Genomic DNA, 20,032 nt, shown 5'->3' with positions numbered 1-20,032 from the left:
CAAATGTGCATGTTTACAAACACACTTTACATGGTATGTAAGACTTCTCTACTCACACATACACATGTTTTACTAAGACTGTGTTATGCACATTTTTGTGGACTCAATTTCATAGTGAATAGCTCATGTGCATTTCATGCAAGCCCATTCTATCCAGTACATAAATTTTCCTCTCTACATACACACAACATTTACCGATTCTTTTTGCATACAAATTCTAAGGGACACAACTTCCTAGCAGACCCAGTTGTATTCATGAACAACAACTGTTTGTTGAATTTTGTATTCTCTTTGAGTTGTTAATTTGTTTTTCAATACATATAAATATATGAAGGAGAAACTGGCAATCGACAAACACATCTCGAGCCTTTGAAACAATAATTAATTCTTGACTAAGTTAGAATTTAATTTTTATAGAATTGCAGAAGTTGAAATTTATTTTTTGACTTTTGTAAATGTCATCTTTTAGAATAAGAGTTGAATAATTAAAGCGACAGCCGAAAGAATTTATTTCTCCTTGTTTTAATAAATTAATATATCTATATCATAGTAGAAAGAAGTTTGTTGATATCTAAAGTAACAAATGCTTTTAATAATGTTACTGAATGAAAGACATTAAATTGGATTGATTTATTTCTTCTTTGATTAAAACAAAATATGTAAAACAAACAAAAATAAAAAACTTGAAAAGTTTCAGTATTATTCTTTATTACTTTTTCTTATTTTAACATCTATATATATAAATTTGTATTCCTGTGTTTGTGTTGCAATATTTTGGTGGAATAATGGGGTATGATCCCACACAGTCGGACGATTCTATTTATAAACGATGCTGCTAAGAACTGACGAATCAAATAATTCACGTTCTGCTACAAACCAATCAGAAGCCAGAATTGCTTCATAAATATTAAACCTTTTCTGGAGCAATTTCACATGTTCTTTCCCGGGTTTCGACACGGTAAGAATATTTTGCTCTGTGGAACTGTCTACTACAAACAAGTCACCTACCAGGACTTGTGTGTGACAGCAAACCATCTGAAACTCAAAATGGCTTACACTTCTGCTACCACTTGTGTGTAACAGCGAACCATATGAAACTCAAAATGGCTTACACTTCTACAGTTTGTTTGTTTGTTCACAATCTGATTAATATATACAAAAGGTCAATTACTTTATTATTTCATTCATTTCTATATATAATATGATTCTTGCAAAATATACGATTAAGAGGTGACCTCATTTGCATTTCACATTAAGGAAAATCGATTTTATTAAATAGCAGTATGTTAGTTATTGTTTATAGTGAGATAATTGTTTTAAGCTTGTTATTTGAATTTGATTTATATTGATAACATATTTAATTTAATTTATTTTTACCGACATCGATTTTTTTATAACACGATTTGAGTTATTTCCCCTGGGCGCCAATTTTTTTTTTTGGGGGGGGTCTTTTTCGGCGGATAATCAAACTAAAAATAATTCACAAACTTTCAAGCATTATTTTTGGAATTAATTTAAATAAAATAATTTCTAATGTGATTTCACAATTAACGTTGTGGTCCAATGGATTTTTATTTTAAAATAAACAAACAATTCAATTCAACTGCGATTCTTTATTTAAAACGAAAGCAAAGCAAAATATTCATTTACAATTTTTTACCAGTTTTTTTTTTTTTTTTTTTTTTCACATTTTTTTGACATTGTAACTAATTTTTTTCCTTTTAATAACACCTTAAAGTTATAAAAGCGTGTATTTCTACTTTGGTATTTTTGAAACTGAATTATTTACAGTTTGTTTTCGTTGCAACAGACCGTAAAGACAAATCTTTCCAGACTGAGGCAGCATTAAAGAAATTCGCTTAAACTGGTATATAGTCATAAAAAGGTGCTCAATATCCTGAGAATAGCTTCTGTTCACATCCCTTCTGCCGAAATATCTGGTGGAGAATTTGTCATGTATGTACTTCTGGGGGGAGGAGGGGCGATTACATTTTCGTGTTATCATCCGTTCTTTTAATTTTGAAATTTTTGTTGGGGTAATGATGGAGTTGACATACAATGATGAAAAACTGCTCAATATCCTTAGTATAGCAGGTACATCCAAACCGAACATCATGTCGACCCTGGCAACACTGGGTATTCATGCTAGTTTCAATATAATTGAGAAATAGTAAAAAAAAAAAAAAGAGTTAATCTGAAAGCTCCCAATAGTGTCCATATCATCCATTCTTTACAACAAAATCATGGAATATTATTTACACTGGTTACATTCTTGACATGCTTTCACAACCTGTTCCAATATTTAATTACGTTTTCAACAAAATAAAATTTGAAATCAAAATAATTAGAAACGAGTTTCTTTATTCTTCAAATATTAACAACAACAAAAACATATTTGCAATTAAAATTTATAAGGAATTTAATGAGTGATGAAATGATTCCAGAATTTTTCATGATTCTGGTTCAATTACTGATTTTGTTTTAAATTTCAGATTGTAATACAATTACTGTTTTCAATTCTTTTAAAATTTTAAAATATTTAGTTATAGAGCTTTTCCTTTCAAAATTTTTGAATTTTTAAGTCGAGTTACCCTTCTATAAAACCCATGCAATATGTGCATATATTTTTGCAAAAGTAAAAATACATTTGTAGATCTTACTAACTATTTTTTTCTTTAAATATTTTCCCAATAATTGATTGAAAATAGTAAGTCAACTGAAGATTTATTTCTCTTAAAACAAAGTCTATTTGTAGTAGTTTGTGATTAGTTATCCAAATATTATTTGAATTTTTTCATAAACATTTGATAGTCGAGTGAAATATTTGTAATAAATATATTTTTAAATGAGACAAATAATTTATTTTAAAAATGAAATTACTGCAAAGAGAAACAAAAAGAAAATAGTTTCCTGTTCCCTTTTTTTTTTATTTTTCGTTTTTTTCTCTTTGAATTTTACAGTGTATACCATTTTTATGTTCATTTTTAACAACCAAAAAAATATTGAAATAAATATCTCACGAAATTAAGCTGTTACATTTTCTGGATTAATGAAACTTTAACCATATGTTTAGAATAAAGTGAAATTATGTTAAATACAACTAAATTGAAAATCACTTCCGGTTGGCAATTCTGAAATGTTTAAGGGATGTATTTTAAATTTTATGCTGAAAATCATCTACACACATTGCAATGTTTTTTTTTAAATGGTGCACTTTCAATTCAGTAACAACTTTTACGATTATAGAAAACTTTTTTGGAAAAAACTTGAATAATTTTCTAGAGAGTCATGGAGTGGGTCCAGTTTACCATACTAGTTTAATCACCTTCATGAGAGAATACCACCGAAAGGTGGTTTAATCACCTTCATGAATTATACCACCGAAAGGTCAATTTATGTAAAACTTACATAACTAATATAAATACTGAACAGATAGTTTTTCAGTTTTTTATAATCTGGAAAATTTGTTGATTTTGACAAGATATGATACTTGCAAACTTGGTATCGATGAATTGCATGATTGTAAGTGCATCATGCAATCGATTTACAGTGTCCGATACAATTCTAATCATTTTAGACAAATTAATAAAGAAATAACATACGTATAAAAAATACTAAAAAATTCTAAAATGCCACTCGTTGTGAAGGGTAAAATTATTATCAATAATAGAAAAGTATTATTCTCTCTTGAAATACAATTTTTTTTTTAGATAAAATCCACCATAGATGCTGAAACTATTTGTAAAGAGTCCCATTTTTTTGCTGACGTCACAGTGGTTGGTGCTTGCTAAGCAGATAGACAAGACGCTTCGAATACAGTGCTATATATCGGCATTTCTGTTTGAAATTATTTCATCAATGTTTTTAGATTTCCTTATGCTCTGCTCTCACTAATAATAAAAATCTTCAATTTACCGTTCTCTTTGGGTGCCATATTCAAGTCATCAATGAAAATGATATGCGATTGCTTTGTCATCATTTTCTTCATGAAATTCATCGCTTTTCCTATTTTTGATGCTGGACTTGATACACTTCCACTTTTTCCTGTCACGATGCTTGATCCCTTATCTCGACACAAAATTATTTCCAAGAAATGATTTGCTGTTTGCAAAGGGGACATGCAGTGTCGTTTTGTTTTCCTGTCCAACAATAAATTCTAAAAGAAAAAAAAAATGGTTGATGCTTAAAACACAATCGAAATTTTGCATTTGAATTTGTCAGTTTTTCATAAATCAATTAAATGTCTGCAAAAAATTATTTATCAATTTTCATTAAAAAATAAAATCTGTATAAAAAAATCTTTTTTATACAAATGAAAAATTTGCTAAAAATGATTTATCAATTTTCATTAAAAAATAAAATCTGTATGAAAAAATCTTTTTTATACAAATGAAAAATTTGTAAAACATTATTTATCAATTTTCATTAAAAAATAAAATCTGTATAAAAAAATCTTTTTTATACAAATGAAAAATTTGTAAAAAATTATTCATCAATTTTCATTAAAAAATAAAATCTGTATAAAAAAATCTTTTTTATACAAATGAAAAATTTGTAAACAATTATTTATCAATTTTCATTAAAAAATAAAATCTGTATAAAAAAACTTTTTTATACAAATGAAAAATTTGTAAAAAATTATTTATCAATTTTCATTAAAAAATAAAATCTGTATAAAAAAATCTTTTTTATACAAATGAAAAATTTGTAAACAATTATTTATCAATTTTCATTAAAAAATAAAATCTGTATAAAAAAATCTTTTTATACAAATGAAAAATTTGTAAACAATTATTTATCAATTTTCATTAAAAAATAAAATCTGTATTAAAAAATCTTTTTTATACAAATGAAAAATTTGTAAAAAATTATTTATCAATTTTCATATGCCGCACAGGGATATTTTTCAGATTTTTCTTAAGAAATTTATAAAAGTAACTAAGAATGTCTTAATTACTTTTATAATTTATGTATAAAATTTCATTATTTGTATAATTTATTAAGTACAAATTACAAACAAGATAATTTAAACCAAGTTCAGTCAATCATCTCTGTTTTTCTGTATAACAAATTAAATAAAAAATGCGTGTTAAAAATTAAAAAAAAAACAGAAAAAAAAAAGTCAATCAGAAAAAAAAGTTATGGCATTTCTTACCACACACAACAAACAAAAATAGTGGTCAAGAAACTGTGACTTTTATTGGGTGGATTTCTTTGAGTATTTTGTTTCATTTTCTGAGTTTTCAGCGATTATCGAGAATCCACAGATGACCACCTCACGTCCACCATCTTACTGTCGTTTTAACTTAGCAACTCGCCACTACTTGTGTTTCAAACTTAATAAAGACTTTAAAATAAGTTAAAAAACCAAAAGCTTATCCAGGTAGGAAGAAGAGTAATTTATCTTGCCTTTGGTAGCATTTATTTATAATATACTAACATTTCAGCCCGGTGTTGCCCGGGTGTTTGGAGGTGTATGTTGAGCAAAAAGAATTTTAAAAATGATAGTAGGAAGGCAGGCTCGAATCTGTACCGTAAAGGAGGAAAAGAACGGGGGAAAAACGTTACGACCACCATCAAACTGGGAGTGACGCTAGGCAATCGAAAAGAGATGACTTTCGAAAATATCGGCGAAAAAAGCGACCCCTCCCTGTAGAAAAGTACCCAGTTGAGGGTAAAGAAATAAATGTTTTTAGCCAATTATTCGGTATTTTTCGTCTGAAGGGTCGAACTTCAAAACGATACTGATCTTGTGAAAATCCGTCACCTCTGTCGAAAGTTTTAGGCAGACATGCAAGCATACATACATTTATATATTGGTAGCTCAAATTTTCGACCAAAACCGATTAAAAAGCAGCCCTATCTCTGAATACCCTTTATATCAAATTTCAAATGTTTAGACCAGAAATTGTCTGAGTAATTTGGTAGAGACTGCAGAGGTAAATTTCTTTTTAACTTTGACCCCTTAACATTACTTGTTTAGGGCTCAAATTGAGTTATTAAGTTAGATCCATGTCCAAGGAACCCATATCTAAAATTTCAATTGATTATACCCAAAATTGGCGGAGGAGTTTGGTAGAGTTCTCAAAGGTCAAATCGTTGAACTTGGACCCCTTAACAGCCAAATTTTTGGCCGAAAACGGATTACAAAGATTTTCCCAAATCTCAGTATCCTGTATATCATATTTCGAGTCTGTAGACTTAAACTTAGCAGAGTTATTGCGTTGGGAAATGTACACAGACACACGGACAAACACACAGACAGACAGACACGTTCACTTTTATAGATATGTAGATTTGTTTCTTGACAACTTTTTGGGTTGGTGTCTACAGTAAAAAAGCTAAAAGGTTAAATTCGCTGTTTGTTTGTAAACAAGCGGTTTGAGCACTATAAAAGTGGTGGATGAATGTTTGTTTGAAATTGGCATTTGTTGATGTTATTTACGGGTGCCACTCCTGTGGGTCGATGGGTAAAACTGCTAGCTATCAACACGATGGTTCTAGGTTCAATCCTTAGCTTGGGATAGGTGCTAGTCTAACTGCACTGGTGAGTTATGATACAAAAAAACAGTACTGTATGTGGATGACTACAAATATATATATATATATGTATATATATATATAAATATATATAAAGTGACCTTATTTGTTTCTTATAATTTTTAATCTACAGACTTGAAATTTGATATATAAGGGATAATGATCGACAGAACAAATTTGATTTGGTTTTAAGCCAGTAAAAATAGCTGCTAAGGGGTCCAAATTGAAAAATTGGAACTTGACTAAACGTGTTACTTTTACACATGTACAAATATACATTTATACGTTTAAGTCGATTAATTTATAAAGCTTTGATATGTATGCTGTTTTAGCTCACATAGTAACGAATAACGTTGAAAAGCTGTTTTTGTTTCAATTCTAACTGATGGCACCCAAGTCATTTTTTTTTTCAAAATCACTACTATGTATTGGGTAGGTACAGGCAATTCTAATGCCTGCTTCGGTATGGGACCTGGTTTAGAACGCCAGTTAATCATAATATTTTTTTAATTTTCGGTTACTTTTTTATTATGTTTAAAAGATTACAGCTTAAAGTTCATTTCTCAAAGAAAAAATAGCGTTTGAAATAAAAAATACATGGAATAATTTTATTTAAAATCTGAAAAACCGTATATTTCACGTAAAAATTAATCATGACAAACTGGCAAGAGAAATATAAGTTTTCTGAAATTATTTCCAAGTGAAGTATTAAGTTAAAGTCTTAAAATAATGAATTAATACAATAAATGTACTTAACTTTTGCTAAAAAAGGTAATAATTATCCAAAAATATGGCCATGGTAGCAACAAAATTAGTTTCGTGTCAAAAAAAAAAAAAAAAAAAAAAAGTAATGGCGGCAAAATTCCAAGAAATATGGAAGCACATTAATGACATAAATTCATTATTATATAACAATGTTCCGGCTTATCGAGCATTGGAAGGTCAATAATTGACTCAATTAAATTCAGTGAATTTAATTCACTAAGTTACAATTTATTCATTATAAAAGTTCAAACAATTATTAATAGAATTTAAACTTTCATAAACTTTAAATGGCATAAATGTTAATTAAATTCATTAATTATACTGACAATTTATTCATTTAAAAAAAAATTAACACTATTATTTATTAATATCTTATACAGAATTCAAAGTGGAAAGGAAACAATTTATAATTATTGAAAAAATTAACACTTACGTTTTAATTAAGCGGAATGTTTACGTGAAATTTAAAGTCGACTTTACACAATTTGAAACTTATCTGAAAATGACATCGGGTAGTTGGAGGGAAAAGGTAGAGGGTAGAGGTGGAGGGGACAAAACGGACAGGTTTCCTTTTCTTTTCAAGAATGAGCATCAGTAGTTACCGACATAGAACGTTTGTATAAAATTTTCCATTTTTTAATTTAATTATTTTTGTATGTTCCTGTTTTTAAATTAATTTTTAAAAATTATTGTTCAATATTATATAACAAATATGTTACGCTGAAAGTTTAACATTCTTGCGAGCAAAGAAATTATTAAAAGCTTGCATATAAAAATTATGCGAAACCTGTAACTTATAGAAAAGGTAGAAATATTTTTTGCAATTATAATTTTTTTGTGTGAAAATATTAAATAAACAATGATTAATTCAATGGTAATATCAATAGTTCGAGAAATTCATTTTTCTTCGAGTTATATGGAATTCATTAATATGGACTTTAGGGGCTTTTTTTTCGTAATGTTCCTGCAAAAAATTATTTTATTTTATTTTTATTGGTACAAATATCGATGCTTTATTTATATAAAAAAGCAAAAATAAATTCTTACATTTTTTATTTACTACTGAAAACCATAATTTAGTAAAGGTATTTTTTGGTTAAACAAAATAATACATTTTCACTTAGATTTAAATAAAAAATGATGAGTTCATTATAATCCGCGATCATTATTTGATAAATACTGAAAATTTTATTAAAATTGGTTAATTTTCTGATTTTTGGTGAATTTTTAAGTAAAGGGAGGGGTCAAAATGTTTATACATTTTGAGCGTCAGCATTCATTTTGCCCGTACACAGGTGGAGTAAAATATAATAATCAATAGAGAACTGGCTCTATAATAATAATAATAATAAATACGAAATCTGTATGCATTATAATATAGTATTTTACCTGGTAACATCGAGTGGACTACTGCTAGTAATAATAATGAAAATTATTATAACTTATTAAAATAAACATTCATGCAACAATTTTGAAGAAGAAAAAAAACACTTAAACACGAATTATTCCCCTTGAATTAAAAAAAAACCGCCAAGGGGAATAATTCTTGTTTAGTTTTTAGAGTTATTTCCCTTACACTCATCGGCTAAGAGAGTTGCAAATTTTCATTAGAGAAAAAAAGAACTGACCTTGATAAAAGATGACTTTCCGACGCCCGGATCACCCGAAATCAAAATCGGTATATTATGATCCAATAAAAGTTTTACCATGTAATCATAGCGTTCAAACTAAAAGAAAAAAGAAGAAATAAAAAACAAAGAAAGACAGTATCAACTTTAAGGGTAAAACTTTGCTAGCATACACTTACATGTGAGTTCATGTATATCTACGTCTAATTTGACGTTAACGTAAATGTTGTTAAGGAAGAAAACAGTAAAGAAAAAGTAAGACCATATTTGAAATTGACGAGAAAAGTAGAAATGAGTGGACATCTTGTAGTGTATTAAATAATCCATACAATATATTTTAAATTAACAAAAATATCCAAATGGCATATCAAAACGTATTTAAATTTTCTGTTTAAGTTGAGTAGAGAACAAAATCTAGAATCAGATGATCAGGCCTTCATGTGATTCAGATTAAACTTATAAAACTGTTAGTTACTTATATTTCCTCTACTATTCTCCTTCAACACAGGGCTGTCGGCTGTATCCTGTTTGATTTGTCCCTGATAAATTTAGCACTTTCGTTAGATCCGACCACCCAAATACGTGTGTTTGAAGATTTTTAAATTCACCACAAAGATTGGTTTGGTTTCTCGAGCTATAAACGTGCATCATTCCCTTTCACAGATTGCCACTTTCCATGAAGATCAGCAAGCCTCACTCCTCACTCTGTTCCTGATTAGACTTGTGTGACTGATTCTCATAGTCTATTTGGAAACCCTGATTACTTTGTGACAAGATATGGCATGAAAGTCTTCTCATAAAAATTAATTTGTACTATATTACTGGATGAATATTTGATATAATCAGGTTTTTCTTAGCCCCACCCCCTCGTCTATATAAAAAAGATTCATGTTCTCCTTGATGGCTATACAACAAAACAACATGACATTAATGTGAGTGTGTCCTAGGGAATCGATTGTTGGACCTTTATTATTCTTGATATTTGTAAACAACCTTTTTGGTGCAATTGTGTCTGAGATCGGTATACTGAAATATGAACAAATGAATGCACACATATGAAAGGCAATGTTTGAAATGCTTAGAAAATGTAGTGAAATGAGTATGTACATTAATGGATGATAGCATTTAATGCTACTAAGACAAAGCTCCTTTCCTTTAACAATTATAATAAGAAACTTTTTCAATCACTGATTGCCATAGCTAATAGCACCCTATCTGAAAGCACTTAGTTCAAACTCCTCAGCCTAATATTCACAAGTAACATGAATCAGAACCAATACAAAGAAATTATTGCTAAGGTTGATGCAAAGAATATGGGCATTCTCTTGTCAGGTGTGAGAAAAATGCTAACACCTGACAACATCCTAAATCTCTACAAAGCCACCATTCGCCAATGAATATTGTACTGTTGTCACATTTGGGCTGGTGCAACTGCCACTCGTCTCTCCATCTTAGACTCTCTAATCTAATAGATCCTACACTGTCTACCAAACTCCAGCCCCTGTTCCACCGGTACAATATTGCATCACTGTGCCTGTTTTACAAATACTTTAATGGAATATTCTCCAACAAGCTTGCAGCATTGGTGCTCCCACAATGTAAACACCTCTTTCCATATCAACAAGCAGCAAAATCGTGCCCCTTCACTGTAAAGATCCTCAGGTGTCAAAGGCTTTCTACGCTAATAGCTACTTTTCTGGAACTGCTAACCCTGTTGATATGCACTCCCTCATTCACTGTAGCTGCTTTACATCTCAATGACAATGTGCGTGCATTGTTTGAGTTGAATTGATGTAAAAAAAAAGAATTCAGCATGATGCATGATTTTTTTCTAAAATATGATTTAAATAATTACAATATCATCACAAAAAGAGAAAACTTTTGTTTTGATTTGAATTGTAACACTTTATGACGACACAACAACAGGAAATAATGCTTTAAATCTAAAATAAATCAATAGTTAATTTTTTTACTTAGGATAACTAAACAGATGTTGGAGAAAAGTGCATTCGAAATTGCAATGAGCGGCAACAAATGAACAGATCAGGAAAAATGCTTGGAAATGCTACTATAAAAAAATGGTTAAATATTAAGTTATCATGGAACGCATACACACAAAAAAAATCTAGAAGCCGTAAAAGTACTATCTGGGCTAGTCATGAGAATTGAGAAATAAATGAAAAGAAATTAGAAATAAATAAACAAAAAATGAGAATAAATTAAAAAGAAATTAAAAAGAAATGAGAATAAACGAAACGGAAATGAAAAATGAGAATAAATAAAAAAAAAATGAAAAGAAATGAAAAGAATGAAAAGGAAATGAGAAGAAATGAAAAAGAAATGAAAAAGAAATGAGAAGAAATGAAAAAGAAATGAAAAACAAATGAAAAACAAATGAAAAACAAATGAAAATAAATGAAAAACAAATGAAAACAAATGAAAACAACTGAAAAAGAAATGAAAATAAATGCAAAGCAAATGAAAAAAAAATGGAAAGAAATGAAAAGATGTGAAATGAAAAGAAGAAATGAGAAAGAAACGAGAAAAAATGAAAAGAAAAAATGAGAAAGAAAAGAAATGAAAAAGAAAAGAAATGTTACTGAATGACGTAAGTAAAAGGAGCAGGTAAGGCTGCGGGTGAAACAGGCACTGAGATGATTGCAAATTTGATAAATCAGATCCTTAAAGACTGTGTAACAAGTTGATGGACTATGTCCCAAAAGTGTTTATTTAACCTTTATTTTTTTTTTAAACTCTTTTTCACGAGAAACAAAGTGTGTTGCTACTTGGAATGTAAAGCGCTACTATTTGAAATTATGTATAACATGTTATTGAAGCGAGTTGAGTAGTGAGATGTTTGTTCACATTACATTTGAGCTTCTACATATCAGTATTTCCTATGCAGCTATTCTCTGAAATAGTTTGGTTCTATATCTGGGAAAAGCATGACTGATGCCATAGTTATCTTGAGATAAATGCAAGAAAAGTATCTTGGTAAGAACAAGAACCTGTATTTTGATTTTGTGGATTTGGAGAAAACTTATGACACAGTGTCAAAAGTTGTTTTCTGATGTGTTTTGTGTAAATGCAGGTCAATCGAGTGGTGAATCTGATATCATGTGCAGCATTCTATACTTAATTGACATTTCATTCATATTGTTGATTATTGCATCGACAAAATCAACAATTCTGTCTGCATCTGCTCTATAAAGCATAAATCAATAAAGTTGTTATTTAAGTTCAACATATTTGACATCCCGATTGATGATGCCAGGTAATCCCTGCTGGCAGTATATAGAAGCAAAATGACAATCTTAAAAATATTAAGATAGACTAACGGTAAAACTATTTCTTTTACTAGATATTTAATACGCATATTATGGCATTAGCTTTTATAGAAAAAACTGAAATTGAAAAAAAGAAGGGACATGAAACTGCCCCCCCCCCAATACAATAAAAATACAAACAAAAAAATGCATTAGAAACATTTTGTGAAATACAAGAATCATTTATAATGGATGAAAGTCATTTAATAATTCACATAAGTTGTTATTAACAATTTCATTCCATTTTATAAAATGTGTGTTTTTATTTCACTTTCTTTTATGTGGGGAGTGTGCACATAGGAGTGAATTAAGTTCGAAGCTTTGTGTCAGACATGAATAATTATTGGGTGCTCGTTACAGTGAAGCAATGTGAAAAGGTTGCAGTTGATATAAAAAGAAATGGATGACCTTAGTGAGAAACCAGCAGTAACCAGACTAGGATGAAACAAGGTGCGAGAACCCTAAATGGGTTTGTTTCCTTCATACAAGCAGTAGCTCAGCTGTACACTGTTTTTGCTCTGGAAGACACCTGCTGAGATAAGATCAACCCAATGAGAATGATCTCAATCAGAAATGGAGGATGAAAAGAAAATGGAAATTTTTTACAAATTGACATTGGATTTTTGAAAGAGATGAGAAGACGCATTCAATGCACTTTAGTCATCATGAGTTTATTTCGTTCAAAAAATGTTTGATTCGAAAAAACTAAAAACACTTTTACTTATTGATCTTTTATTCAATTTTGTTTTATCTGTTCTGATTTCTTTTGATATAAAACCAAAAATTATTTACACAAAATTAAAAAGTGTGTAAACAATCTTAACTCTGATATTAAAAGGTATCAGAAGAATTGAAACTGATTGTTTTTTTTTTTTTTAATTTTTACAGCATATCAACCCTTTTCATGTCATTTTTTTGTGTCATATCATGTATTTCTCAAATAGTCATTTGGTATGTTCTGCAAAGTTATTAAATTGTATCTTTGGTTCCCAACATCGAAGGTGGAAGTGCTATTTTTAGGTAGTTTATTATTTGAAAGGTAGGGACAATTTTTAATAGTGTGGTGAAGTTTGGTATTTGATAGTATTTCTTACAGGTACCCTTAGATATTTTTAAAGTAATCGATGGCAGAAGGTGCATTAATGTGCAGTTTGGCCTTGAGTAAGTATGTTAGATATATACATACGTTTCTGCCTCTGCTGTATACCATATCTTGTCTTTGGTCAGGTAACAGTTTCACCTTTTCTTTGCTTAAAATCTAAACTAGGCAATATCTCTAGACATATCTAAAGCTTTTAACAGGCTATGGCACGATGGTCATCTCTGGAAAATAAAATCATATGGTATTACTAGACGAATACTTAAACTAATTAAATCCTTCTTAAATAAGAGAAAAATCCAGGTTGTCCTCAATGGTAGTACATCTAAACAACAGAATATAAACTCAGGTATGCCACAGAGATGAATCATTAGAGCTCTATTATTCCTCTTATTTATAAATGAACTGCCTGATAAAATTATCTCAGAGATAACTGTATTTGTTGATGACACTACCTTTTATAAAGATATGCGGGAAACAAATGGACACATATCTAAGGAAATGGCTGAAACCTTAGCAGAAGACTTTCGGTTGGTAGTTGAATGAGGACATAAATGGATGGTAACATTCAATACTGCTAAGACTAAGCTTTTTCTCATTTACAAGTAACATGAATTGGAACAAATACATCGAGGACATTGCCAAGGCTGCTGTGAAGAAGGTTGGCTCTCTCCACTGTGCTAGAATGTTACTTACACCTGATGGAGTATTATTGCTACATTTGCAACATTCTTAATATTTGCACAAAGTCTAGTATAAACAGAAGACATCAAAGTCAGACCTCAAGTACCGACTAAGTTTGTGAACAAACGACGATTGACTCCAAAAATTGGCAGAGAACTATCAAAGATAATTCCTGTCAAGTGTGATTCAAAAACGATCAAAGACTGGAGAGAACTATGGCTGGCTGTTAGATTTTTGCTGGAACTTTTTCGAAGGTATGAAACTGTCTATACCTGCAGTCAACCATTCCGTCAGGTCTGATACTATAGGGGACACATCCTTTTTAAACATGGTATGCCGAGATAGGTCTGATATAAATGTACGGAAGCTATCCCAGTCAGCCATAGAGCATCGATATACTGTACAATGGAGAGGTATGTCTGAGGACCTAACATTTTGTTTTTATCTTAACTGACACAACAGAGAGGTCAGAAGATCCTAGCGGAGACTGAACGGAAGATGAGCATAGCTCAGAGCAAGTTGTGAGAGAGGTCTAGGAGACTTGCATAGTCAGTGTCGGGAATGCGGGTGGATTCTTGGACAATCTGAGTGAGGTCATAAGCAATGGAGAAATCGTGACAGAACCTCCCCTCATCATCGGTCTTGTTTGAGTGGGTTAACCATTCCACGTTGTGAACATTGAAGTCCCCGCAGACATGACATGGTCAATTTTCTTAGTTATGCTATCAAAGATAGTAGTTCCACTGTTGTGGGGGCAATAGAGTGCAAATATAAACGCAGTAGTGTGAGCAAGTGCAACCCAGAAGCACATGTAAGGTAAGTTAGGATCTTCTCTAGAGATGTCCCTACCACATGGAAAGTTGTCTTTAATGTAGACACATACTCCATGCCCATGGCGATCTTGGGGTCGGATTTAGAGGTTTAAGTTAGAGTATCTTTTAATTACGAACTCATCTAGGGAAGAAGAAGTCGGTTCAATGCCAGTTTTGCTTAGGAATAATAGGTCTGGTTTAGTCTCCTGTAATAGAGTTTGAACCTCTGGAAGGTTGGAACGTAGACCCCTAATGTTGGAGAAGGAGACATGGTAGTGGAGGTCTGCGTTGGAAGTTGGAAATCTGGGTTTAATCGAGTATTTTTTCTGGAAACCTTTCATGATTGAGATTTGGGATTTGTGGAATAGGTCGACAGACTTGCTTAGAGCAGGGCAGAGAGGGAAGGTAAGAGAAAAAGAAATGAAAAATTTTATTTTTTATTTTTTTTATTTTATAGTACATGATAAGGTAAAGCCGTAACAATTACCCACTAATATGGCACCGAGAGGCCTCACCAGAAGCTACTGCATGGTATAGAATCCATTCACCAAATGGCAATACAGCAGCCCCAATACTTTGCACCTACTAATAGGATACCCTCCTTAGGGGTTAAACCAAGGTTCGGGTCCCTGACTATCAGGCAGATAATGTCAGCCCAATTGAAACGTTTACCTCCAGCACCCTTACTAGTGACATGGCCACAAGGATAGACAAAGAAATAGAGTTTCCAACATCTCTGGCGATTGTTCACACAAAATACTGTCAACCTAGTAAACAGCTTATTCTTCTCCCTTTGTCAGAAAAATCACTCATTGAAAAAATGACGACTGACGGGGAAAAAAAAGGAGAAGCGAGAGTAACGAGAGCTGCCGATCATGCATCCACAATGCGTTGTCTACTCTCCATTAAAAAAAAGGTTCAAAGGACTTATTAATATTTACTTAATATAAGTCTGTAGCTCTATTTTGAAATTGAAGATATTTGATGATAGATTTCCCTCCCATATTTACGAATGAATTTATATTGTGGATTCGACGTGATATCGTCAGTTATAGATACCATTTTTTATTTATATTTTATTTATTTATTTATTTGGGGGAATATTCTAGATACATTTGCATTTAACGACTGACTGAAATAAACGTTATATTAGACAAAAGTAAGTCAAGTAAAGAATTATAATAAAAGAATTTAGCACCAAAAAATTACCGGTGGGGGATTATCACGTGTTGAGATATTCTCCCCAAACATGTCGATTGAAAACGAAAACCTTACAAAGGCGGCGTTTGGTTTGGCTTCCTTGGTCAGCAAGAAGATAAAACAAAATACAAAAAAAATGGAATACGTTACTGTAATTGCCGTTTAAAGGTATTTAACCTTTTCCTACTTATCCAAGGGACACCTCCAACACACTGAAGGTTTCCATTCTGCAAACTCATGCTTTTGGGGTGGCAGTGCTTATGGCAAAGGTAGGGAGGAAAGGGAGAGTGGCAGAGGGAGGGAGGAAGATTTCATTTATATTTATAGAGAAAATAAAGCAATAATTATAAAACAAGGACGACTTTTTTTTTTGCTACAAATTGATTGCTTCGTTGGGGAACGATTCTTTTTAACTACAACTTCAAGATTGAATTCCTGACATCTAAAAATATTTGCCATGCAGACAGCTTATCACAACTCATTCCCAAAAAATAAGGAAGTTTTCGAAAACTCCATTATTGCTACACTAAGGACAAATTGCAAAATCAAAAACATGATCGCAAATACAGTCAAAAAGCTCCCAATGACTTTGGCCAGCATTAAAAGGGAGTTTGAAGAGGATGAATTTATACAATCCATCAAAAACAAAATTCACAATAAAAACCCAAATGTGCCTGAAGTTTTCTATCTCTACTGTATAATGACCGTGTAGTGATTTCAAAAAGGCAACAAAGAAAAATCTTCAGGGATTTTTACATGGGAAATCCGGTTTAAACCGTTTGAAAAGCCTCATGCATTGCTATGTATATTGGCCGAACATGGACAAAGACAGAGCAAATATGATAGAATCTTGCAAGGGATGCGCACTTGCAGTAAAAATCTCCAACTATAATGTGCAAACCATGGCCAAACACAGATCACCCATGGCAGAGAATTCATCTGAATTTTGCAGGGCCCCAGAAAACATTGTTGTGGATAACCACTCAAAAAGGCCAGAGGTTTTACAATATAAAAGACCAACTAATAACTGCACAATCGGATTTTTACATGAGCTATTCATGTGTTTTGGCACGGTAGATAGTGTCGTGATAGATAATAGCACAGAATTTACATCAGGTAAATTCAAAGATTTTTGCAAGTCGTATCAAGTGGCCCACATTACAATCCCTCAGTATTACCTCAAGTCAAATGGTTAGGCTGAGAGGTTTGTGGACATTTTAAAGAAGGTTTTGAAAAAGGCACTAGGTACACTAACGGAAAGAGCGTTGCAACAGTTTCTGTAGGTGTGTAGGAAAATCCATAATCTGAACATGCCTATGGGATGCTCGCCTGCAGAAACAATGTTTGCAAGAAAAGTCAAGTTTGTCTTGAATAAATTCATACCACGACAACCGAAGTTCAAGAAAACCATTTCATAAGAAATATTTCTGTCCTGACGATAAAGTCCTTTTCAAGGCCCACAGAAACAATATTACATTCTGGGAAGTAGGCACCATCAAACAAAAATTGGCAAACTGGTCTATATCGTTCAGGGGCTGAAAACACTCACAAACGCGATATGAACCAGCTCAGGAAATGCCATTTAAATGAATCAGAGGAATCACCACAGAATATCCGAAGAGCCGATTGATGTAATATTCGATCACTTTGATTGCAACATGCCCCAAGTCTCTTTGGAAGTGTGACGTTTGGAAAGAAAAAAAAAATTATGTAACCACTTATATAACCAAGAGGAAGAAATATTAAGAGTTTTTTCTTTCCCCATTTTTTCCTTTGCTTCCCCATTTTCTCCTTTTTTTTTTCCATTTTTTCCTTTTTTACCCATTTTTTCCCCCCAAAAAAGAAAATGAAGCTCTGTTTGACTACACTTGTTAAATGATTTTTACTATGCAATAATTTATATCAGTTTGAAAAAAAAATCCACTGATGTCGGCTCACTGCTACGAATTCGGAATGGGGGCTTTTGAGCGAGAAAAAACAAAGATTACGATTAAAAAAAATTGTGGTTTACGTAAATAAGATTAATGCATTTAATAGCAATCAGATATTTAAATCAACCTCAGCTAAATCAAATTTGAAATAAAAAAAATGAGTTTTGTTTTAATTTAATTAACTGCCGACAAAAGAATTCCCTCCAATTATTTGTTTTGAGTCAAGTAAATAATATAAAGTACAAAACAAAAAATATCTTTTAACCATGTTTAAATGAAAAAGCTTACCGAAATAAACGTTTTAAAAAATATGTTAAAAATAAAAACAAAACGTCCACCGTAAGGTCGGTGTGAACGCGAACGCAAAACCTAATAATTATAAGTCAAGCCTCTGACCTATTTTGTCCATGGCTATAGTCATACCATGACATTTCAAATTTATATACTTAATGTATCTGAGAGGTGAAATGGTTCACGCATATGCAGATGTCAAAATCGTTTGGATAGAGACCATTTTATGTGATCCTCTGATAAGATTCTGCCGTTATTAAGGTAGAAAAATGAATATTTTGATCTAATGATCATTTTATGCGTCCGACCAGAATTATACTTACCAATTTGGATTTCGAAAGTATAGGAAGACATACAAAGACACATACATACATACATACATACATACATACATGATGATTGCAACGTCTTGTCAGACGAGTGCCACTCCCTCAGACACTTAAAGTCCATGAGCCCAAAAATGACTTCCATCGCCACAGGACCATTTTTATAGACAAATGCCTGAGGAAGTATCTATACACAGATGATGTTACAGAGTCTTAGCTTTGTATGACAGCTAAGTCTCTCTCTCGGTTCAAAATGTTGAGATCCAGCAACAAGCAAAAGCAAGATAGCCAGCAACAAATTAAACTGCAGATCAGCTTAATGCAGGTACTGGTCTCCTGTTTTATGGTTTTTTAAATCAGAGATTTGCTTCTCCTAGAAAGGTTGCCTTCACAACGACTTACAGGAGCCCTCTCCACCCCAATACACACATACATACATACACACAAACACACACAGTGCTAGTTGGCCATTGACCCCAAAAAAGGGTTCATTCGCCCTTTGGAAGGTCTTGTTTTTAATCCTTCAGGGAGACTAGCCACCCTCCTCACCAAACAAGTCTGGTGAGGGAACCAGTTTAGTCGCCAGTGACCCGACCATGAGGCAGGTAGCACATACATACATACATACATACATACATACATACATACATACATACATACATACAGACAACTTTCCTTTATTTTCCTTTATATAATAGATTAGTGTAAATTGGGGAGAATTTGATTATTTATAGGGACGGCTCAACAAGAATTTGTTTATATTAGATTTGAAGACTATCATATTGTATTCAATCAGGAAGCAGGCCAGTGGAACAGTCTTCCACGGGCGGGCAGTTCTGGGAAAGAAGCTTTGCTCATGGAATCTGCATTAAGACTTAAGTACAGATAGAGAGTAGGGAAAATCGTATATAGTGGTTGTAGTTAGTGGAGTGTTTTTATGAAAGTTTGGCAAAGGGGACTATAGATTGGAGCTCAGTCGAGCACTTGCCATGAAAATAATGACAGAGCAGAGGCAGGCTTGCAGCGTCTCTTTTGTCGAAGAGAGGTTGCAGGGAAGAGAAAAGGGCATCACTTACTAGGTTTCAAAGTTGATTTTGAACACTATCAAAGCTGGATAGGGTACGTCGAGCAGCTCCTACCCAGATGTGGCAACAGTACTCCATTTTAGGATGTACCTGGCTCTTATATAGATAGAGAATTACATCAGCAGTGAGATGCTTACTGAAGCAATAAAGTGATCCATCCATTTTTTCAGTGATCTTGGCAACAGATTTAATGTATGTATTTCATTTCAGATCAGAAGCTAAGATCAGTCCTAGAAGCTTGTTATGACATGGCGCTTCCTCAAGACAAGGGCAAGTTATTTCAATTGGAGCATGATAAGGTAAGAGCGATTATGATGAAAGGAGAGAAGCTTTCTTTTCAATGCA

The 20,032-nt window shown here is 32.0% G+C and overlaps 1 protein-coding gene across 1 annotated transcript in view; it reads right to left on the bottom strand.

Annotated features, from left to right (window-relative positions):
* The window catches only part of LOC145291381 (dynein heavy chain domain-containing protein 1-like), a 494,383-nt gene that overhangs the window by 234,005 nt on the left and 240,346 nt on the right, over positions 1-20,032 (bottom strand). Inside the window, exons 54-55 of the mRNA XM_080137171.1 lie at positions 8,934-9,032; positions 3,916-4,156 (exon numbers count right to left, since the gene is read on the bottom strand). Of these exons, the coding sequence (XP_079993297.1) occupies positions 3,916-4,156; positions 8,934-9,032 (340 nt within the window). The remainder of the gene's footprint in view (positions 1-3,915; positions 4,157-8,933; positions 9,033-20,032) is intronic.

The sequence above is a fragment of the Euprymna scolopes genome, chromosome 12 (assembly GCF_053919585.1).
Source record: "Euprymna scolopes isolate OS-2025 chromosome 12, ASM5391958v1, whole genome shotgun sequence".
In the NCBI taxonomy this organism is placed as follows: domain Eukaryota; kingdom Metazoa; phylum Mollusca; class Cephalopoda; order Sepiida; family Sepiolidae; genus Euprymna; species Euprymna scolopes.
Note: the sequence above shows the minus strand (reverse complement) of the source record. Positions and strands in the feature narration are given on the sequence as shown.